Below are 24,215 nucleotides of genomic sequence, written 5' to 3'. Positions count from 1 at the left end.
CTGCATAGTTAGCCGCTACACATCTCTCTCTGCAACTAAATTGTAACTAAGAAAATTATTGAGTTTGACAATTAGAAAGCCATTATGGATCTTAGAACAGTTTAGAGATACTGATAGGATTATAGGTAAATTTTCCTTGCAAAGGTCAATTCTTCTACTTGATCCTATTATACTTGTGTACTTGATTCTGTTTTCTCCTATCTCTTATAGCAGCTTGTCCCTTCAGTCATTTCTTCTCTTCCTCTGATCTCCGATCTCTCTGCTGAATTCTTTCATGCTCCCTGCAAACATGACAGGGTTTACCCTTGTCCTTAAACCTTTGTTGGATAGGAAAGCTATTGTCCTATATCTCACAGCCAAAGTCCTAGAAAAAGCTACGTGTATTCTTTGGGTCCCCTTACTCTCCTACTATCATTTCTCAACCCATTCAACCCAATCTGCTTGATGACCTTAGCACTCAACTGAAATTGCTTTCTTCAAGGCTACCAGTGATCTCTTAATCCACATTCCTTTCCCTAACCTTCAGTGCCTGCTGGCTCTACCCTGGTCTGTTTTCTTCTGTCTCTTTCTACCTTCTCTGTTAGTGATCTCATCATTTCCCATTTGTTCATTTATCTTTATGCAGATGCCTCGTAGATTTCTGTATCCCAAGACTACTCTGTCTCCTCAGTTCTAGTCCTTCCTCACCAATCACCTATTAGAAGTAGATCAGAGACTGAGGGCTGGATGGAACGTTGGAGACTTTTACAGATGAGAACAGATGAGAAGCCAGAAAGGCTTAAATGCCTCTCCTACAGCCAGTGTAGTCAGTAGTAGTCAGGGTTTGAGCCCCATTTCTCTGACTCCAAATTCAGTTCCATTTCCACTGTAATACCTGCTTCTACCACTTTTGCTTGAGTGTTCCCTATCATTCAAACTCAGCAGGTCCACAGCAGGTCCAAGTCAGAGTTCACTGTCTTCCAGTCCGCCAAATCATGCTCCTTCCTAATAGGTTTATTTCTGCCTCGACACTCCCATTCTTCTACTCACCCAACTTTGCAACTTTGGAGTCATCCTCAACTCTTGCCTCTCCCTTATGCTCCATACTGAGTTCATTGTCAAATCCTATCAGGTATACTCTGCAACACCTCTCCAGTCTACTCCCTTCCCTGTACTCACAAAGTCACATCTTAGTTCGCTCCATCCTGCCTCCGGCCTAAACTATTGCAGCATCTCCTAACTGCTGTTGGCTTCCATTCTTATATCCCATCTCTCCAGCCTACAATCTCCAAAAGACTTCTCCTAAAACACAAATCTGTTCTTGTCATCCCCCTGGCTTCAGTGTGTCCTGCATTAGGACCTTGGTGTAAATGGGCCTCCCCTCCCTCCCATACCTAGAGTGCAGTCCCTCCTTCAATCTATTACCATACTTGTTTTCCTTCAAGGCTGAGCTGATGTGCCAGGCAACCTTTCCTGATTCTCCATTTGTGTTAGTGCTCTTTCCCTCTTATATCATCATGTATATACTTAATTGATCATATATTGTATTCTACAGTGGGGAAGGGGAAGGGAAGAAGCATTTATTAAGCACCTGCTGTGTGGTAGGTACTGTGTTAAGTGCTTTACAATTATTATCTCATTTGATCCTCGCAACAACCCTGGGAGGTTGGTACTATTTTCACCCCTGTTTTGCAAAGGAGGAAACTAAGGCAAATAGAGGTAAACTTACTTACCCAGGGTCACACAGCTAGTAAATATTTGAGACTGGATTTCAGCTCAGATATTTCTGACTCCATTCTATGCATTGTGCCACCAAGCTGCCTCAAATATAAGATCATAGAGGGCAAGAAACATTTTCCATTTTTATGTCCTTAGTCATTGACATTTAATAGATACTTATTGGATTAGGTTAGAGTTAAATAAAGTGAACAAATAGAGGCAGTAAGTATGGGCTACTTAACTAAAATGGTGGAGGGAAGAAAAATATTCAGCCCGGTAGGTGGAAAGGTGTTTTGTTTTGTTTTGTTTTTTTTTTTTACAAAATAGAAAAAATCATCTTTGTAATAAAATGGAGTTAACAATCAGTAAAGACAGAAAGTGAAGCTGACCCTGTATAATCTCATGTATATACCAGGCACTCTACTCAATTACTCGTTAACTGAATGAAGAACACATGTAGAGAGATTAACCTTGAATAGGTTAAATGTTTTCCTCTGAGACAGAAGAGAGGTCTCAGAAGAGGAAGAAAGTTAGAGGTATTTTGAAGTAGAGAAGATGAAGTAGCATTTAAAGCATTATATAAATTCATATTTATATAATGCTTTAAAGCCTACAAAATACTTTCCATAAAACCACTTTGTGACATAGGTAGTATGTGTATTATAACTCTGATTTTATAAATGAGATAATTGAGAAAGTAAGTGGCCAGCCCAAAATTACTTATCTGTAAGTGTTAGTAATAATTATGAAGATTTTAAGTTAGAAATTCAGTCAGGGAGTTTATGTCAAATTTTCCCCCCTCAGTAATTTGCTGAGAGTAAAGTAGGGGATATGGATATTTGAGGCTTGAGGCAAGGTTTGGAACAACTGCTCTGGCAGATGCATCAGAGAATTAGTAAGAGATGAATAAAAGGATTGCTGAGCAGCAGTGAAGAGTAGTTTTATTGTTTAATTCAAGGAAGACAAAGAATACAGTATCACCATTGTGAAATATTTGAGATTCAGACAAATGATCTGGCCTTCCTGAACCCAGAATATAGAATTTGTTTCCATTCAGGCTGGTTGATTTTTAGTCTTATTTGCAATAAGATTAGTCAGATCTTTTTTGGACCTCTCTCTTCATCTTGAGGTCAAAAAAGGCAAACTTCATTCCGCAAAAGAATAGGTATTTTCTTTGTCATAAGAAGCCTACCACAAGATAACCAAATCATAGTTGCAATTTGGCATCTTGCTTTCTAAAACTCTAATAAAAATAGTTGCAGTGTATTGCTTTTGTTAGAAAAAGGAGAGACCAAAAAAAAAAAACCAAAAAACTTGGCTGTTTTGGTATTTAGAGTAATAATGCTTATATGCTTACCATCATGGTCAGTTCCCTTTCTCTAACATATGATGGATCTCTTCTCCCTCTGTAATCTAAACCAGGAATGATCAATAGGGAACTAACCTCACAATCAGAAAGACCAGGTCCCTCCAGTTAACACATATTAGTTCTGTCACTAAGGGAAAGTAATTTAACTTCTCCATGCAACCTATAAACTGCGTGATAGATGCAGATCTGCATTGAAAGAAGGTGCTTTCTTCCTATAGTTTCCCTACACCAAAGTTGTCAAACATATCCTGGATGGAGTACAGAATAGGATTAAAATGTAATTGGGAAATATTTAACAAAATAAATAAAACTATGATAGAACATAGATAATGTTAATATGTGGTTTTCTAAGTGAGTATGCAGCCATCAGGGATCCTTAAGTATACTTTTTGGCCCCCTTTTCTATTTGAGTTTAACATCACTGTCCTATAACAATGAAATCACAGAGGGCATGTTTTTTGTTTTTTGTTTTTTCATTTAAAGCAGACTTAAGATCTGAGCACATCCAAGTAAGGAAAAATTCCATAAAATAGATTACCAATAAAATAATATCTTTGGGGATCTAAGTTAATTGACAGGAATTGAGGTCAAATGATAACAAAGTTCAAGTTTTCTTCACTTTATTCTGGAAATGTTTGAAACTTATTTTTGCAGAATGATAATTACATAAAATTATGCTTTATTTATCCTTTATTCTTCCAGAGCATGTGAAAGGTGTTACCAGCATTTGTTAAGTTTCTACTGTGTACGTAGCTTAGATACAAAGGTACAAAACTTAGAAAAGGAAAACTCTGCCCTTAAGGAGCTTATAGCCTATTAAAAGAGTTGGGTGGGTGGGTGGGTGTGTGTGTGTGTGTGAACTATAATTATAGCCCAGTAACAGAGAAGTTGTATATGCAAATAACTATAATTATAACTTAAGAGGGATGCTATGTATACGAATTACTATAACACAAACAAGCCATATAGAAAGGAGAGGCAAAATTCGATGTAAAGTCTCTGTACAGGAAGCATTATTGAATGGAGGAATTATGAAAGGTTTCATGGAAGAGGTAGCATTTAACCTGGGTTTTTTGAAAGGCTGACAGAATTTCAGCCAGTGAGGTGGTAGAGGAAAAGGGCCTGTAGGGATAGGGAGGAAGAACATGAGCCCAATGAATAAAAAGAGATAGGAAAGCATAAGATTGGCACAGAGGATGGCAGGAAGTTCTTTTTTACTTGAGGGGTAGAATATGTTGAAGGGAATTGCATAAGGAGATTGTAGAAAGACTGGATGATGCCAGATGATGAAAAACTTTGGATTCCAAGCTAAGACGTTGGAACTCTTTGGTGGGCAGACTACTGAAGAGTTTTAAACAGAGGAGTGGCATGACCATTAGGATAATTCACCTGGCTGTGGTATGCCTTGATGGGCAAGGAAAGTCTGGAGGTGGGAAAACTTAGACTGGGTAGAGTCGGAATAGAGAAGGAGGAGATAAATACAAGGGATTTTTCAGGGTGGACAGATTATTGAGGTAAGAGAAGTGATGAAAAGAAAAGTCAAAAGTTTGAACTTGGGGGATTGGTGAATAGTATGAGCCAGTCAGGTATGCTGCCTACTGAACTAGTAAGTTTGGAGAAAAAGAAAATAAGCTTGAACTAGTATATGTTGTTTGAGTTGCCAGTAGATAGTTGTACATTCCATTCTAGAACTCAGAAGCAATATCAAAGCTAGAGAAAAGTCACAAGATCAGAATAGTGAGGACTATTCCCTTTACTTAGTCAGAGAGGATGAGAAGCTAGCAAAGGAAAGAGGCATTGCTGGAGAAGTAGAAAAACTGAGAAATTATAGTTTTGGGGAAGCAAAGGGTGGACATATCTGGAAGGAGTTGGTGATAAACATGAGAGTCTCTTTCCCTCTCAGCCTCCAGTGTCTCCTTACAGTTGCCAAAATCATCTTCCTTGAGGCATATGCTATCATTTGCGGTCACTGTGTCAGTTTGTTTGCTTCGCTGCTCTTTTTCACGAGAGGGTTCTGTTGGGAAAGAGGGTTGGTATGAGAAAGTGATGGTGATTTTTTTTTTTTTTTTTTGGTACATATAAGGCAAACATTTTTAAAGGGGAAAGAAATCTGTGTAAGACACAGAGGCTGCTCACATATTATTCTCCTGTCTAAAGAACTTCACTGGCCCCTGTTGCCACTTGGATAAAATACCAACTCCTCAGCCTGACACTAAGGCCCACCAAGATCAGACTCTACGTTGAAAGCATTATTTCACTTTACTCTTTGTCATATACTCTTTGTATCAGTCACAATGGCATACCTTCTCCCATTTCCACTTCCATACACACTGCCCAATGTGCCTGGTGTTTCCTCCTTCCTTGCCCTTGCCTTTCAGTATCCTCTTCCTTCAAGGCTCAGCTCAAGCACCAGCTGTATGAAGCCTTCCTTTAGGAAATCACATAAATTTCATTTTATATTTTTCAGTCAGTCAACAAGCTTTGTAAGCAAACTTTCACTTACTTCTTATAGAATGTAAGCACTTTAAGGGTAGAAACTGTAATTTATCTTTGTGTCCCTGGCAGCTAGCGTAATAGGTGCTTAGTAAATGTTTATTGAATTATACTAATACGCAACATTCATTTATGACTAACCAACTTGCATTGGAATTAATGAACTATCTTAACTTTCCCAGTTCTTCATTCAGCAGATATCTTCTCAGTTGTGATAACTTCACAGAGCAAATCTTAGAATTTTAAGTTAGGGCTGCGTAATTTAAATGTCCAAAGATCGCTTACTAATACTTCTCATGACAAAAGTTAATATAAAATGTGATTTTAAAAACTTCTCATTAAATCATTGAAGGATAGATTGGAATTTGATCTGATTCCTGTCTTTACCCCAAATTTATTTTAGGAGAATTTAATGTTGAAAATAGATTTGAAAGTAGGTCTTAAAAGGAGACTATATTTGAAGGCATCTTGTCTTTGGGACTTGATTTTCTTTCTCAGTAATTTTTATGTATATTCCCTTTAGGTTTACAGAAGAGAGGTAGAGGAAAATGGAATCGTTCTGGATCCTCTGAAAGCTACTCATGCAGTTAAAGGAGTGACAGGACATGAGGTCTGCAGTTACTTCTGGAATGTTGATGTTCGCAATGACTGGGAAAGTAAGATATCACTATTAATTTACTTTTGTCTCACTTTTAAAAAGTTCTTTCTTAATCTTGAATTTTTCTCTGAAATAAACTTGGAAAGACAAAGTAATTAATGTCTGGAAAATTCTACGGATGATCAATTAAATGCCTTCATTTGTAGAACACTTAGAGATTTCAGAATCCTTTCATGTAAATTGACATTTGATCTTCAGTGACATGAGCTAGTCAAGACAGGTGGAAGAATCCTCATTTTTACAGATAAGAAAATAGGCTTAGAGAATTGCATTGAATAAGATCACATAGCTAGTAAATGGTAGAGCTGAAAGTAGAACCCAGGTTTCTTGATCTTTCAGCCTTTCTTTCCACTAGAACGTGCTTATCTACCTAATACCATACCTTAGTGAATCTTGATGTCTTTGTAAGCTTTATTGTGCCTATTTGCTTAAATTCATAAATAAAAATGTTGCAGCAAGAATTTAGTGCAGGCTATATATTTCTATCAAAATTATTTATTTGGCTTCTTCAGAAGCTTACCTATCTTAACCTTATATGTTTGTGATTGTTCAATTCCACCAGAAAGTATTAATGTTATCATCTCTTTCTGGATGACTTCCAAAAAATGTTTGTACATTTTTTTCTTGCTGTATCAGTGAAGTAAATAGACCATGTGAAGTCAGTTGATGATATGGTTAAATGGAACTTAGTCACTGGGTTCCTAAAATGGGAGGAATACAACCTGTGGAGGCTTGAGCAATGGCAGAGAAAAGGGATTACATCAGTGCAATGTCAGGAAACTGTTTTGAGTTACAGTGGCCAGTGTTCCTTTTCCACCATCTCTTCATGTGCTTTTGAACCCCTGTGAGGCTCTCCATCTGTTCCACAGCTCTCGATTCTAGTCCTTTTTCAGCAGGTGATCTGGCTTTGCCGAGAAGATTGAAGCAGTCTGTTGTGAGTTTTCAGTCTTTTTTTCTCTTCTTCCACACTTTAGAGCTTGTCTTTATCCATCCTCTTTGGCTCCGTACCATTGTTAGATGTTGAGGTGGCCCCCAGGTTTGCCAAGACTTAACTCCCTCTCTGCCTCTGATCTCATCCCTCCACACTTCCAGCTCCTCCAGGATCATGCTCCATCAATCATTCCCTCCACTGATCTTCAGTGTGTCCCTCTCGAGGGGCTCTTTACCTTCTGAATATCAGCATCTGTGTCTCCCCCTGTCCTTTAAAAAAAAACAAAAACACAAGCTTATTACTAATCTTGACCCTATTACCCCTTGTCTCAGGATTGTAGATTCAGAGCAGGGCAGTATTTTTTGATCATCTGCTCCAATCTCATTTTGCAGATGAAGAAATTATAGTCCAGAGATGTTAAGTGATTTGATTCTTTGACTCGAAATACAGGATTCTTTCCATGATGCCATACATTTTGTGTGTCTTGTGCCATTCAGTGATGAACTCCTAAAGAGATTAATACTCACTGCCTCTGCTTCCTCACTATCCATTTACTCCTCAGAGTCCTGCTCTCTGCCTTCTTCTGTTACCACTTCACTATCACTGTATTCTCCAAAGTCAATTAGCAAGCATTTGTTAAGCACCTATTATGTCTCAGATGTAAAGAATACAAGGTGACCTCCTGATTACCAAATATCATCATCTTCTTCTTCCTCCTCCTTCTCCCCGTCCTTTCCTTTGGCTATCCCTTTTTTTTGAAGTGCCTTCTTTCTTTGACTTTCGTGATACTTTTTCTTTTTGCTCTCTTAAACGGTCAAGAGTAGTCAGAAGACTAGTCCTCATTCTATTTTACTGGTTCATCTCATCTTAATGTCCTGGTAAAAGTAGATACCCCTCAATACTCTGTCCTTGGTCCTCTTATTTTCTACAATTTTCTCACCTGCACCCATGGTTTTGGTTATCATCTTTTTCTAGATGACTTCCAAATTTTATATATTTAGTCAAGATCTCTTTGACCTCACATTTTGCATTTCTGGCAACCTGTAGGGCATCTCTACCTGAATGTCCTGCCAGCACATGAAACTCACTATGACCAAAACTACGTTTTCTCTGTCCCTAAAATAAGCCCTACTTCACTGTTCCTGTTGTTAGCACTAATCACTCAGGCTCAAAAACTGTTTTTTTCCCTTTTCTTTAGCCTTGCATATCCATTAAGTTACCAAGTCCTCTCACTTTTGCCTCTGTAATCTGATGTCTGTGGCCTCTTTTCCATTCAAACTGCCACTAGTCTTATTTAAACTCTCATTCCTTGGTTCCTAAATTCCTGAAATAGTCCCAAATGGTCTCTCTTTAATATCTCCCTTCTGTTTTGCATCCTTCACAGTGTTGTAAAAATAATATATATTCTTAGACCCTTAACCATGTCACTCCTCAAAAACTTTTAGTGGCTTCTCATTTCTTGTAGAATAACCAAGCATTGAAGGCCCTATAAATTCAGGCTTCACCCTACCTTTCTAGTTTGTTTCTCTCTTTTCCCTTTCACACATTCTACATTTCAGCTACACTGGACTATTAGCGATTCCCTGACTTTGTTCTTTCCTCTCTTGCCTTCATTCACATGGGCTACATTCTGGTCTATGGAAATCATTCTCTTTCATAAACTCTAAGCTTAGAAGCCAGCTCTTTACATGAACCCTTTCCTGATCCTTCCATATAGAAAACCCTTCATTTCCCTTTTATCATACTTTTTTGTGTGTCTTAGTCTCTTGTAAGATTATAAGCCATTTGAGGACAGGGACATTGTTTTTGTTGTTCTTGGTAGAGTTTTGCCTATTTTTTTGTACCTACCATAGACCCTTGCACACTTTTTAAAAATCAGACCTGTGGTTTCATCAGTAAAGAGACCACCTCATGATGCAGGCAAGTTCCTTTTCTGGATGCAGCTGGGTGGCTGCTCTTCCATGTAATTTTAAATGGTTTCCTGGGGCATGGAGAGGTTAAATAACATGCTCGGAATACCAGAGCCAGCATGAGTCAGCCAAGGCCTAAACTCAGGTCTCTCTTGTCTCAGGGAATACATATATAGTAGGTGCTGAATAAATAAGAAGTAGCTGGAGATTTTGGCGTACTAGAAAATAAGACTGCCCAATGCTATAATTTATTGCCTGAGTATGGAAGCTATTAATGCTTTCTATTTGTATTTGGTATATTTAGTAATATGTACATGTTGGGTGTTTAGTGTTACTTGACCAATAAATTAACCCCTTAATTTTGGGTTCAGTGGGCTGCCCATGAAACCTACTTTTAATATGATAGTATGAAATATTGCGTTTCTTTTCCGCTGAAGTAAGAACTCATTGCATTGGTTTTGTATAATCTTATGAAGGGTCTCCTGTTCATATACTAAGATAATTCAAAGTGACACTCTTAGTCTTTGTGGAGCTTCATTTAGTTGTCTTACTTTGTACAAAATTAGCCACAAAGCCATTAGTTGCAAGTCCTTAGATTCCTCTACAAAACAAATCTTGAAGACAGGTGAGTTCTTGAAGTGTATATATAGTGTCTTGGGAAAGGAAGGTTCCCTGCTGAGTCATTCTTTAGTCCAGCAGATTGCCTCCGGCTTTTAGAATACTGTTAAGGCCTGAGGAGGGAATAAACTCATTCAAATGCTATCAGGTACCCACACACTCAAATACACTCACAGTCATATGTAAAATAGTTATTCTATCCTAAGAGCCAAAAAAATTGTTATTTATTGATCTAATTTCCTTCATTTCAGCAACTATAGAAAATTTCCATGTCGTGGAAAAGTTGTCTGAAAATGCAGTCATCGTTTACCAGACTCACAAGGTATTGCCTTTTTTTTTCATCTGTACACTTTTTACATTCAGATTCTTACTTTAGAAAATTCATGTAATCAGATAGTCAAAAAGCATTTATTTATTAAGTGCCTGCCAAACACCTTTAGACTCTGGAGATAGCAGAGACAAAAATAAAGGTTCCTATTTCCTAGGATCTTATATTCTAACATGGAAGACAACAGGTACATAAATGTAGTCATGTTTAAAACAGATACAAAATAATCTGAGGGAAGATGTAGGAAGAGGGAAGGCAGTAGCACCTGGGGAGACCAGGAAAGGCCTCTGAGAGAATATGGTACTTGATTTGTATCTTCAAGAAAACCAGGCATTCCAGGAAGAGGAAATGAATGGCCTTCAGGCATATAGGACAGCCAATACAGAGAAAGACACAGGAACAGAAAGTGACTGGTTCTGTGAAAGCAACAGAAAAGAAGCCAATTTGTCTGGATGGTAGAGTGCACTGAGAGGAGTAATGTGTTTTAAGATTGGAAGGGCAGCGTGCACTCAGTTACTGAAGCACTTTAAATGCCAAAGGAGTTTATGTTTGGTCTGAGGAATAATAGAGAACCACTCCATTTAATTGAGTAGGAGAGTCACATGCTAAGACTTTCACATTAGGAAAATCACTTTGGCAACCAGAAAGAGGATAGGTAACTGGGGAGAGATTTGAAGCTGGTTGACCAAATAGGAGGCTATTGTCCAAGTGAAGAGATGATGGCAGGCTGAACTAGGATGGTGGTGGCTACATGAGTTGAGAGAAGGACATATATGTAGTAGATAGTGTGGAAATTTAAAAAACAATATTTGATTAAATAAATTTTGTGAGGAAAAATGAGGAGTCAAGGATAACACTAAAATTACAAATCTAGGTGACTCGAAGAATGATGGTAATTTCAGAAACTCAAAGAAGGAGTAGATTTGGAGGGAAAAACGAAGAGTTATGTTTTTAGAGATGTTGAGCCTTGAGATGTCTTCAGAATATTCAATTCATAGTATCCTGTAAGTGGTTGATTATATAGGATCAGAGATAAGAGGAGAAGCTGGGACTAGATAAACAGATCTGGGAGTCATCTGTATAGAGATGATAATTAAACCCGTAGGAACTAATGAGATCACCAAGTGAAAGTGTAGATAGAGAAGAGGGCCTCCATCAGAACCTTGGGGTACACACACAGTTAGGGGGTATAATAATAGATGATGATCCAAAGAAGAAGACTGAGAAGGAGCAGTAAGTCAGACGTGTAGGCAGAAAATTTTAAAAAAGCAGAGCCGTGAATCCCAGAAAAGAGAAAAAACCAGGAGTTGAGAGGGTAGTAAACAGAGTCATGCTACAGGAAGGGACTGAATGGATGCAAATTGAGGAAAGTGCATTGGGCATGACAGTTAGCTTTGGAGGGAGCAGTCTCCTTTGAGAGATGAGGTCAGAACTGAGATGACAGAGGGTTTGAGGAGTGAGTGTTGGAGGAGAGGAAAAGTGGAGACAACAAGCATAGACACCTTTTTTCAGGGAGTTTGGCTAAGAAAAAAAGAGAAAGTGATCGTGGGGATGACAAGATCTAGTGAAGGTTTTTTAAGGATGAGGAAGACTTGGACATAATTATAAGCAGCAAGCAAAGACCCAAACAGAAAGAAATGGAAATTAGAGGGGTAGGAATTATACAGTGGGGGCAGTAGGCTGTGAGGGTATGGGTCAAAGGACACATAAGGATTGGCTTAAGGAGAAGGGAAACCTGGGGCAACTAGGTGCCACAGTGGAGAGAGCACCAACCTTGGAGTCAGGAGGATCTGAGTTCAAATCCAGCCTCAGACACATAACACTTACAAGCTGTGTGACCCCGGGCAAGTCATTTAACCCCAATTGCCTCACCCAAAAGAAAAAAGAAGAAACCTTCATCAGAAACTGGAATAAAGGAGGAGCTAGTGAGGATTGATACACAGGGTGTAGGAGATAAAGAGGTGAGAAGTGGTGGCTCTAAGAAGTGGTAGCAATAAGAATTGCCCTCTTATTTTCTCAGTAATGCATGAAACGAAGTCCTAAACTCAAAGTTTAACAGGGAGACTAATGTAGGAGGTTTCAAGAGAGAAGAAAAAGTTCCAAACATTTGCTGTGCAGGTGGGATAAAGCATCAATTAAAGAAGAGTGAAAAGATTACCTTTGTGCATTTTGGGTTCAGCTGAAATTAGATAACATACATTTGTAATGGGGGCAGTAGGTAACAACCACCAGAATCTGGATTGGGTCATAAACCTGCATAGAACAAGCCTCAGAGGGAGGAAGTTTACAACAGAGGAGAGCTCTGGCAGGGGCAATGGAGAGCAAGGAGTATTCTCACTCCCCCTCCAGAAGTACTTTGTTGGGAGGTATGATAGAAAGTAGTAGCAATAAGGATACAAACAAAAGAAACAGTGTCATATAGGGGAAAGCCAGATCTTCCATGAATACCCAAAGATTGAAAAATCATGAGAATGGGGTCTAAAATGAAGGGGAAGTTTAATAACAGAACTCAAATTCTGAAAGGCACAATAAAAGACAATATACTAACTTCTTAGTCATATACTGTAATGCTCCCTACTAGTATGAAAGGAAATTAAATATCCCAGTGTGTCTGAATTTTTGTTAACAGTTCACAAATTTTATTTGAGAGTTTAATTAAGTCGAGAAAATTTACCAGAAGGACCTGAGTTACAAATAATGGACAATAAACAATAAACATGCATTTCTTTGTTCTCTTTGATAGATGCTTAGGTTAAAAAAAAATTTGAAAAGGCTAAAAATTTTAAAGTATTTACATATACATACATACTTGTGAATGTAAAAGGAAAAGTATAGAGGTGCATAGAGAGATGTTATAATGAACATTTGTAAGGTGCTTTGTACTTTATTTACAAAGTCCATTCCTCAACCACTTCATGAAATTGTTAGTTCCAAGTGTTAAACCTTTTGTACCAGCAATAGAGAAGTCAGTATATGGCAGAATAATATATTAAAGGTATTTTTTTTAGATTTCACTGTTTTGCTATTCCTTTAAATAACCTTTGTTGTGAAAAGGTACTCTCTCCTCTTAAAACCTATTGTCCCTGGTTTTAATTCCTGCCTGGAAGTAAACTTGAGGCTTTAGACTAATAATAACTGACCTTTATATAGCACTTTAAGGTTTGTAAATTTTTTAGTGTATGTTATCTCACTTGAACCTCATCACTATAATGTAGGTGCTACTAGTATTATCCCTATTTTACAGAGCAGTAAAGTGAGGTTTAAAAAGGCTGAATAACTTGCCCATGGTCAAATGGCTAGTAAACGTTAAATATGGGATTCCAATCCAGATGTTCCTGACTCCAGGTCTAGCATTTTGTCTACTAACTCTGCTGCATCTCTTCTTTTGAAGTGTGCGTTACCTACCTAGAAGTAGAATGGGCCTCCTCAGTGTCATCATCATGGATCTGTCATCTCATTAACTCAGGGAGCTTCTTCCTCTGAGGCAGATCCTAACTTGCTGCTGCTTGACCTGCCTGTGTAATTCTGGTCCGCACTCTTTCCAGAAGTTGGCCATTGTGCTTGAAGCCTTCCTCTGTTGTTACAGGAGTAGCCGTGGCACTGTCCTCCAGTCGTGTGACCAGCCCATCTTCTCTTCCTTTCATAAATTCCTTGTTGTCCTTTACTCCTGGTCTTCTTCAGCTACTCAGTTTATAGCTTTGTAAAACCATGAATTCATTCTCATGCTTAGCCCTTTTTAGGGGGAAGTCTCAGCTTTCATTTCATAAGCGTCCATATTCTACTGTGCATAATGTGTCAGCAGTGAGTTTGTTTTTTTGGTGAGATGATTATCAGAGACATCTAGATAGAAAATATTCTAGATTTTCACTAAGCTTTGACTTTTTCTACAGAGGGTGTGGCCTGCTTCCCAACGTGATGTGTTATACCTCTCTGCCATTCGGAAGATACCAGCATTGACTGAAAATGACCCTGAAACTTGGATTGTGTGTAATTTTTCTGTGGATCATGACAGTGCACCCGTGAGTACTTAGGCTTATTTATCACCAAAAATGACATAATTCTGAATAAAAAATTAAAATAAAGGGAAAGATTGCATAATTACCAGGTATTAATTCTTTTTGTCTTTGATCTTGCTTCATCTGAGCAACTCTTCAAGTAAAATTGTTTCATTCATTTGTAGCTATAGGTTGATATTAGCTGAATATGGTATATCAAAGGATACCTTTGACGATAGGATGAATATGTAGTCTTTCTCTCCCAACTGGAGTATATTTCCTTACCTATTGGAAGCATTTGATAGTGATAGCACAATATCCTGAGGGTTATGCAGAAGGCTTTAGTTAGTAAACTAATGATATAGCTCATTTGTTAACCTAGGGATGCATTTATGGCTTTCAAGTTCTCAGAAAAGCTTCTTACCATGTCTTTTGGGAGTAGTTAATAATGAGCTGCATGGTAATCACAATTGCATCAGTGGTTCTTAAAGCCACTCCTCTTTCTTCCAGGATGACTATTCCAGAATTTACTTCTGCTTTGCATGCGTTATTTGAGATAGTGTTTTTCTACACGTGCTCCCTGTGTTTACAAAACTGCTTTGTCAGATTGATTTAAATGTTTTAAGAGAAAATCAGAAGAAAAGTGGACATTTACTCATCTGACATGTTAGGATAGTTAAATGGTGGTTTTTATTAAACATTTTTTATTTACTAAACTATTGGTTTGGGATTTTTGCAGGTAAACAATCGATGTGTCCGTGCCAAAATAAATATTGCTTTGATATGTCAAACTTTGGTAAGCCCACCAGAGGGAAACCAGGAAATAAGCAGAGACAATATTCTATGCAAGATCACATATGTAGCTAATGGTATGTGAATTTTTAGTATTGCTAATCTTTATAGCTTGAATAATGCATTTGTAGTAACTAGAGGATGAAAGGGACAAATATGTTAAAGGTGTAAATAAATGACCCCTTCACTATGTAATACATTTAGAATTATTGTTGGACCTTTTATTTTGCAGTATGTTTTTCAGTCTGTCAGCCTTCCACACATTAATATTCTCATTTCAGTTGTTGATAGCTTGACGGACAATTTGTTTAATTCTTCACAAGTTTCCTAACATAATGTAAGCATTATTAAACATTATTAAACCCCATTTCTACTCTCCATGTTTCAGTTCCACCCCAACTCCCATAACCCTCTCTTCCTATCAGATAATGTTAATTTTTAAAAGTTGTGCTTTTGATGAGTTTACTTTATCCCTGCTTTTCATTCTTCCTGCCTCAAGAAAAATATTTTTTTAACCTAGTTTAACCCTTTCACCTGTATTCTTCGTTCCATTTCTTCCTTATCCTTCCTCTTTAGCACTTTGAATATCTTCCACTCCACTATGAATATCTTCCACTCCACTAGCCCCTTCTCTGCCTACAAATATCGTCAGCTTTGCTATTTCTTAAACACTTTCATTTGACCCACTTTCCCCATACAGCATGCTGTTGCTCTCCTCGTTTTTGCTAACAAGTAGTCTTTATATGTTGCCTCAGCTTGCTCTCTCCTTAACCTCTAGCAATCTCCTTTATGTCTCAATCTAACCCCTTTACCTGCTTAAGCAATCCCATTTCATCTTGTCTCCTTCAACAGATTGCCCCTCTGTCACTTACTTTCACTTGCACCTTGTCTATTGGTTCCTTCCCTATTGCCTGCAAACATGTCTCGTCCATCTTCACAAAACCCTCACTTGATCCTTCTATCCCCACTATCATCTTATATCTCTTTTTTTTTTGCCTCTTGTAGCATTCCCTCAACACTCACCTGCCCCCACAGATACCTACCTTCAAGTTGCTTGCCCCTTGACCCCGTCCTGTGCATTCCCTTGAGTTACAGTCCTATGTTTCTAGCAACCGGCTGACTTTTTCCACTGGGTATTTGTCATCACACAAACCGATATTTCTAAAACAAAACTTATCTCTTGACTTCTCTGTTTCTGTTAGTAGTGCCACCTTTCTTCCAATAATCAGGGAGTCATCTTTTGAATCCTCTTTATCTTTGCCCTCCCCCCTCAAGCATTAATCACCAAGTCCTGTCACTTTTTCCTTCTAAATATCTCATCAGTCCCTTCCTTGCCCATTTCTGTTATTGCTTCTTCAGATCCTGACTATTTTGTGCTACAGTCTTTCCGCATCCAGTTCTTCCAGTGCAGCACAGCCAAGTTTTCATGTTTTCATCTTGTCAATCTTATACAGTCTCTATTGCCTGTAGAAAAAAGTGTAAACGTCATTGCCTATCTTTCAGAGTGTGCCAGAATCTCACTCCAACCTACTCTTTAAGAGCCGACTCTAAAATGGGAAGGATGCTGGATTTAGAGTCACAAAACTAAGGTTCACATTCTAGTGCTGCTATTTACTACCTGAGACATGGGAAATTAATTTTTCCCCCCTCTGAGTCTCAGTTTCCTCAGTGGTAAAAAATATCTCCTATGTTAAAAACCAGAGAATAAAAAATACAGGAATTGGATTTGATACCATCTAGGATCCTTTTTATCTCCAGTTCAATATTTTTTATGCTTTTAGTGGAGCAATAGAGAGAGCAGTGGACCTGGAGTGAGGAAAACCTGAATACATATCCTGCTTCAGAAGCATACTGCCTGTGTGACCCTGGGCAAGTCACTTAACCTCTGTCTCCCTCAGTTTCCTGATCTGTAAAATGAGGATAATAATAGTACCTACTTCCAGGGCAGTTGTGAGAATAAAATGAAATACTAAAGTGCTTTGCAAACTTTAAATCACTATACAGATGCTTGTTGTTATTATTATTATCTTCATCATCATCATCACAACAGTGCCAAGCACCTAAATATAGCATGAGAGCAGGTATTCACCTTAATTACACATATGTAAAGTTATCCATTAAAGTTCTAACAACAGTAGTTTTCCTAACTATGCACAAAGGGCTATAAAAATGTGCATACCCTTTGACCCAGCAATCTCAAAGAGATCATACAAATGGGAAAAGGACCCACATGTACAAAAATATTTATAGCAGCTCTTTCTGTGATGGCAAAGAATTGGAAATTAAGGGGATGCCCATCAATTGGGAAATGGCTCAACAAGTTGTGGTATATGAATATAATGGAATACTATTGTGCTATAAGAAATGATGAGCAGGCAGACTTCAGAAAAACTTGGAAAGACTCATATAGACTGATGCTGATTGAAGTGAGCAGAACCAGGAGAATGTTGTACACAGTAACAGCCACATGCAATGACTAACTTTGATGGACTTAGCTCTTCTCAGCAATTCAAGGATCTAAGATACCTCCAAGGAACTCATGGTGGAAAGTGCTATTCACATCCAGAGAAGGAACTGTGGAGTGTGGATGCAGATCAAAGCATACTATTTGCTTTTTTTTCTTCTGTTTTTTGTTTGTTTGTTTGTTTGTTTTGTTCCTTCTTTCATGCGGTTCTTCTGTTGGTTCTAATTCTTCTTTACAGCATGACTAGTTTGAAAATATATTTAATAGGAATGTGTATGTATAGCCTATATCAGATTGCATGCCGTCTTGGGGAGGGAGGTGGGAAGGAAGGGGAAGAAAATTGGGAACTCAGAAGCTTATGGAGGTGAATGTTGAAAACTAAAAATAAATTAATTAAACATTTTTAAAAAGGGGGGAAAATAATAGGTTTCCTGTTGATATTCATGTGCCACCCAAATATTATATGCATACAACTTGTAAAAATATAGTTGCCAATGTTTTATCATAACCACATGATTAGAAGTTTAAAGCTAGCTTTTTGCCCATATGAGAAGTAAGAAGAATGTCAGTACAGGTGCTAAATTTGGATAAGGGGAAATGAAAATAACTATTCTGTGCCAATATGATTTTGCCTAGTTGTTTGGCAGCTGCTTTTCTCAATCTGGTTTTAAGACCCAAACTTGAGGGCAGTAAACTACTTGTGCTCATTATTGTTAATTTTTAAGAGGCAGTTATTTCTGATACTATACAGTTGGTATGATTATTCTAAATTAGCAAATATCATTTAATAGTAACTAAAATTATAATCCAGGAACCAATCACATGTGGACTACTTTCTTCTTTAGTATCTAGTCACTTTATGAATATGTGAGTTACTTTTCTGTGTTCTCATGTCTGTGAGTGTGAGAGTGAGAGTAGCACTTGTAAGTAAGTAAGATTAGGAGGAAAAAATCTGCCTTGTTTTTACTGTCTCCAAAGAGCTTGCCTTGATGATACTCTTGCTGTCTCTAAATATTTGTTGTATGTCTGTGTTTTGCACAGTACATTTATTCATAGTTCTTAGAGCCAGGAAGGGGAAGGCAAGTAACTACTTTCAGTGAGCTAGGGCTAAGTCATCTTGCTTTACACAATAGGTAAATTCATAGAATCTTACAAAACTGTGTAAGACCCCAGATCATCTCATTCAATTCCCTCATTTTACAGAAGAGCATAGTGAAGTCCAGAGAAGGTCAGTGAATTGGCCAGGAACGTTCAGCAAGTAGCAGAGCTAGGACTAAAACCCATCTCCCTTGATTCCTTGTCCAGTACCATTGCCACCAGAAACCATAATTCCTAAGAAGTTACAGGCATAAATGATACTTTTGTACAGTAAGTCATATTTTCGATACACTAAAGCTTGTTCTTTCTAGTTGGGGTTACAGCCTAAATGACTTCCAGATAAGTGTTAGTCCATATTTATGAAGTATAGAATAGCCCATTATTGGTATTTAAAATGGTAATGTGTGACTATTGATCTTGTAATTTTGAGCTCTTTGTAAAAGAATTAATGAGCCTAGACTTAGGAAGTCTTGACTAGATTGAAAGAATAATGTCAACATAAGAATTTTGAAAGCTTGGTTATATAAATGTTGATGCCAGCCTCATGCATTGGAGAATAATCTTAGGTATGGACTTTAATGTTTTTTTTTCCCCTTTCTTTGTCTGATTTAGTGAACCCTGGAGGATGGGCACCAGCCTCAGTGTTAAGGGCAGTGGCAAAACGAGAGTATCCCAAGTTTCTAAAGCGTTTCACGTCCTATGTCCAAGAAAAAACTGCAGGGAAACCTATTTTGTTCTAGTGTTAAAAGGTATTCATATTTCTGTGTGTGGTTAGTGGTTTCTCTTTGTAAGTGTAAAAAAATAAATTCAGCCATTAATACAAAAAGTATTTTAAAACAAGTCATTTGCTAGAAATCTTACCATTCCTAGCCTTTATAAGTGTTAGAGAATTTATGGAGTTGAGTTGATCAATTGAGCTAAAATTACAGGGATAACAGTGATTAGGTTTGAATCTCCTTGGTTTTTTTTTGTCCTGGATTTTTTTTTTTAATAAAATGAAGCTTATTGCCAGACACTGATAAGTGTTAAGATATTTTTGACATCTCAGATTATCTGAATTGTCTAGGATACCAGTGGACTAGAAATGTTAAAGTGGTTCATAACAACATTTGTCATTTTCAGATATAGCCAACCTTTAATAAGATTTTGTTCCCTCTAAGCATCAATTTTGAAACATTTTGAAAAGTGCTGTGCTTTGGAATGATTTTTGCTCAGCCTTGGCGATATATTTCTTGTTGGTAATATTTCTACTTGTTTATCTATTGAATAATCCAAAAGTCCATTTCTATTTCTGGCCCATAGACCTTCCCCTTTGTCTCTTCTGCTTTGTCCAATTTAGTTTCTTGAGTATTTTCCTCCTATCTGTAAGATGATTAAATTTCCTGTAAGGTCCCTTCCAGCTCTGCAGTTATAATTCTGGGGTCCCAGCAGTTTCAGTAGCACAGCAGAGTTATTAATGAATTCAGTAGTTAGGAACACCGCATTCAAGTGGTCATCTGAAGATTTCCTGTTAATATGTCAGTCATTAATATGTTGCTTATGTTCAAACTCCTTTTGCAGTGATTAAAGCAAGGCTGTGTGAACATTCCGTGTTGGAGGAATTAACCAAAATGAATGCTCTAAGTTGGAACGTAGGATCTACAGTCCTTTCTGTGGCCCATGACCGTGGCTTTGTGCACTGAAGTGAAGAAACCCTGCAATACAGTGACGCTGAACATCTGACACTAGCTCTCTCCTGCTAGCTCTCCTTGCTTGGTGTGTAACTATAAATACATGTAATAATACATGTATATGGCTATATTTTTATTTGCTTGCTTTGGGGGAGGGAGGACTTTGAATCACAAACTGGGGATTAATGCTTTAATTTGGGGAAATTTTTGCAAAGCTTTTAATTTTACTATGGCCCTGCTTAAGAGCCTCACATATGTGTTGGATTTTTGTGTGCAAATTTTAAAGCACATAATGCAGACACATACGGTAAGGACATGTGTGCTTTCTGTGCACCAAACATAGAGGGTATGGTTCTTTTTTTCAGGCCTGCAGTCAATTCTGAGTGGCCAGGTTTTTCTGATTTTGCTTTGTATAATCATAGAGTCCATTGCTGCTGATTTCGATAATGAATCATCTTGTCATGTAAAATGTCTCAATAACTGAGGGCTGTCAATAACCAATGACTTTGCCTTTTCTATTATCTTACTCTCATGATGAACTTTGGTTCTGATGGAGGAAGTGTGAAAAGCTTTATTTTTTTCTCAGATATCTTTATATTTCTATTGTATTTTTCAGTTGTGTACTATGTGCTATAGTTTTTTTGGTTTGTTTTTATGAACACAATTTGGCAATTTCTAGAATGGTTCTGTTATGACCTATAAGAGACTGCCTGCCTGAAAACAGCAGCAGTATCTGTTCTCCCTCATTGGGTATAGATAGAACTGTTTTCTGGCAAGATGATTAAGGTTACTGAGCTCATGTTTTCTTGAAATTGCAAAAGGATGCACTATAATACTTATTAAAGTAGATCAGACTTTACAAGTTTGACATTTGACAACATTCCCAGTACTTAAAAACAGGCATGTTTACTGGTCCTTCTGATTCTGGTCTCAAAACTGTGTTGTGAAGTTTGCATAGAAAATGTGAGTTATGTTATTAATGCCTCTTGGTCAGAACCTTCATTGAACAGTACAGGATTCTGCTCAATTTTAATTGCAGAGTTCCCCTTAGTTACTGTGAAAATGTAAATGTAAAATAACTTTTTAGATGACTGTAAACAACTTTAAAGCTCGGAGTTGAGGCAGAAAATGGTACTTAAAGAAGTAGAAATGACTGCCGACTTCAGAATCGTCCTAGTGGTGATGTCTTTGAGAGAGAACGCAGAAGCGTTTCGTGGGTGTTTGCTGACTTATGCATCTCAGTAGAAATAGAAGTCTGATACTTTTTTGTAAAGTCATGTAGTATGAAACATGTCCTGTATATATTTCATACATGATAATGAGATCTTGATGTTAAATGCAAGATGATTTAATGACGGGATGAGGCTGATTACTTAAATCTCCACAATCCTGGAAGAGAATTACTTGCATCAGATATAATAGTATTTATTATTCTGTACAAAGAGAGAAAATGCTTATATAAACACGTGCTTACGTTACATGCACGCAGATTTCATGCTCCATAAAATTTTTCTATTTTTTAATTTGCCTTTCTCAAAATTATTTGCATGGAATATGCCTTATTACAGAAACATGCTGTTCACGATTTGAATATGTGGAAAAGTGCCTATATGGTGGTAATACTAGTAAGGCAAATGAGACAAAAATGATAATATCTGTTTACATCACCAGTGAACATTTTATATAGTGATGTTACAAAGAGAAAAATTTATACCTCAAATATCTATCTTCTTTTACAATCAGGTTGGGGGAGGGAGGAAAAAAGTTTCATTCACCATAGCCACTGATGGGAACTTGGAAACAATTCTTTATGCCCAGTTATAAATATTCCATTTCTGATAACTATCATGAACACAGTCAAATAACTGTTTAGTAATTTAATTGGATAGCTTTATTTTACAAAGATACGGAAAGTTTACAAAAGCAGTATATAAATCTTAATTCATCAGTTGCATTTGCACTAAATGTGATGTACTTTTGCAATTTATTCTGTAAATAAAATGATTACACTAAAGATGCTATTTGTTAAATAAATAAGTAACTTTTCAGTGAGTGCACTAGTACTTCACTAGTGCTAACCCTACCCAATCAGAGTTAGATGAGACTTAGGGAATATGGAAAGAGTTCGAAATTCGGAAGAAGTACTGATCTTTTTAGTAAATATTCAGAACCTGTAGAATTATTTTCATAAGGCTAATTCCCACATACTGAGTATCAATGATGCTCTTTTCCCCAGATCATTTTTACTTCTCATGCCTAAGATATTAACTTTTAAATTTGTATCCTCCTACTCTCCCCTCCGTCCACCTCTCCTCTAACACCACTTTGTGCTGTGGTAGAGATACTGCAGCATTCTAAAATGTGCAAAATATTGGTGAATCAGGAGCTTTCTCCCTATACAGCACAGCCAATGTCCAGAACGGGAGGGTGCCATATTTCACCTTGGACTTGGGACTTTAAATTTTAAGAGGGTAGGCGACTATGCAGGACTTTGTTTAGGATTGATAAACAGAGACAGCCAGACAGAGGAGCTCTGTGTCTGTGCCTGTGGGTGTGCGTGTGTGCGTGCGTGTGCGTGTGGGTGTGCGCATGTGCATATCAAAGTAATGAGAAGGAGGAGTGGCTTTTCCCATTTTGTCAGTTCCCATCAACTAATTTGTATGCCTATACATCAGCATCAGTTGCTTTTGAGGAAAATTTCATTATTTGGAAATAATTATTTTGTCAACTTTATTCCATTGGGCTGAGCTGGTTCTCCTGGAAGCTATATGGGTTCTCCTTAAGCTAAATCAGTTTATTCAGTTAAAAATCTCTCACTGATATTTTGTCACAGTTGTACAGATCAAGATGTATTAGGATTATTGTCATTGTTCATCTACAGTCTCAAAAACATAAATCATTTTCAAGTACCTTGAGAGTGTGTAGAGTGTAACTGTTCTATGATAGCTTTATGATCCTGATATTAAAAGAAAAATTGAATCTTCCATGTTACAATCAAAAATTAAAACCAGTATTTAAAAGTGGAAAAAGTATTAAAATATTATGGACAAATGTGTTTCCTTGCCTGTTTTGTTTTGCTTTGTTTTTTAATTGAGCCAATGTTCTCCCAAGATGGATTTAAGAAACCAGTAGAAAATTGCAGCCATTCTTTTTTCTTTCCCTGGAGCACACTGTGTTTGTTGGATAAATACAAATAAATGAGAGAACTTTTATTTTCAAGCACGTTCAGACGGACAGGTGCTCTAAAGGGATGGTGAAATGTCCCTTGTGGATTATTTTTTGAAGATCCTATGCTAGGAAAATGACCAGTTTTGTGGTTTTTATACAGATCAATATTAGGAAGGAATATTCATGTATCTACCCAGTTTGTCCCACTATTACATTGTCAAAATGAATTCTTTATAAACTACATTTCTCTGGCAAGGTCTTTTGAGAGAGGCTAACTTACCACAAAAATGTTAACTTTTATAGAGGAATGTTTGAGTCTGAATGACTGTTTTTAAACATATATAACATTTTGGATGTTCTCTAATCATAAATTTAGCTCTGGGGGAAATGTAAGCCAGATGTATCAAACTCAAATAGAATTGGGCCACTGATTTGTACAGAAGATCTGTAGGGGCTACATATTGACTTAGATTTTAAATATAACATTATCTATGTTTTATTGTATTTATTTTGTCAACTATTTCTAAATTACATTTTAATCTGATTCATGGCCTGGTTGGCAGTGTTGTATGGCCTGCATATTTGACACCTTTGATGTAAACTGATTGAATTGTTTCACTCCAGTTTGAAAACATGTGCCTTTATTTAAACTTTAAAGTTTCTGGCAAGGCCATTTTGTTAGAATGTTAGCATTTTCTGTCCTCTGACAAAATTTCTGAGAATCTCATAGTTTTCCACGCTTAAAACAAGCCTACTTTAATATAAAGCTAAATTCTTCTTGGATATGCTGGCCTGTGTTCATCTTCCTTCTATTTCACTGAATCATAAGATTCTAGAAGTTGAAGAAGCCTTAGCCATCCTTAGTAATACTTATTCCTATATGATTAGCAAATATCCAAATAAGTTTGCCTTGTTATCCAGGTTCTTACTGCTAATAATGCTTCCACAAATTCAGTTAGTGCTTTTGAAGCTTCCTAACTATGAAGGAGAAGAAATAATAGTCATAGCTGGCATTTATATAGG

The 24,215-nt window shown here is 37.2% G+C and overlaps 1 protein-coding gene across 2 annotated transcripts in view; it reads left to right on the top strand.

The window, feature by feature from the left end:
• Nucleotides 1–21,547, top strand: part of COL4A3BP (collagen type IV alpha 3 binding protein) — a 160,863-nt gene extending 139,316 nt beyond the window's left edge. For both annotated transcript variants that reach the window (XM_027863358.1, XM_027863357.1), the window contains 6 exons: nucleotides 6,084–6,216; nucleotides 9,929–9,999; nucleotides 13,896–14,024; nucleotides 14,740–14,869; nucleotides 18,967–19,103; nucleotides 19,915–21,547. In XM_027863358.1, coding sequence (XP_027719159.1) covers nucleotides 6,084–6,216; nucleotides 9,929–9,999; nucleotides 13,896–14,024; nucleotides 14,740–14,869; nucleotides 18,967–19,094 — 591 coding nt within the window. In that variant the 3' untranslated portion in view covers nucleotides 19,095–19,103; nucleotides 19,915–21,547. The remainder of the gene's footprint in view (nucleotides 1–6,083; nucleotides 6,217–9,928; nucleotides 10,000–13,895; nucleotides 14,025–14,739; nucleotides 14,870–18,966; nucleotides 19,104–19,914) is intronic.
• The last annotated feature ends 2,668 nt before the right edge of the window (nucleotides 21,548–24,215 follow it).

This window comes from Vombatus ursinus, unplaced genomic scaffold (assembly GCF_900497805.2).
Source record: "Vombatus ursinus unplaced genomic scaffold, bare-nosed wombat genome assembly UNPS02014772.1, whole genome shotgun sequence".
NCBI lineage: Eukaryota > Metazoa > Chordata > Mammalia > Diprotodontia > Vombatidae > Vombatus > Vombatus ursinus.
Note: the sequence above shows the minus strand (reverse complement) of the source record. Positions and strands in the feature narration are given on the sequence as shown.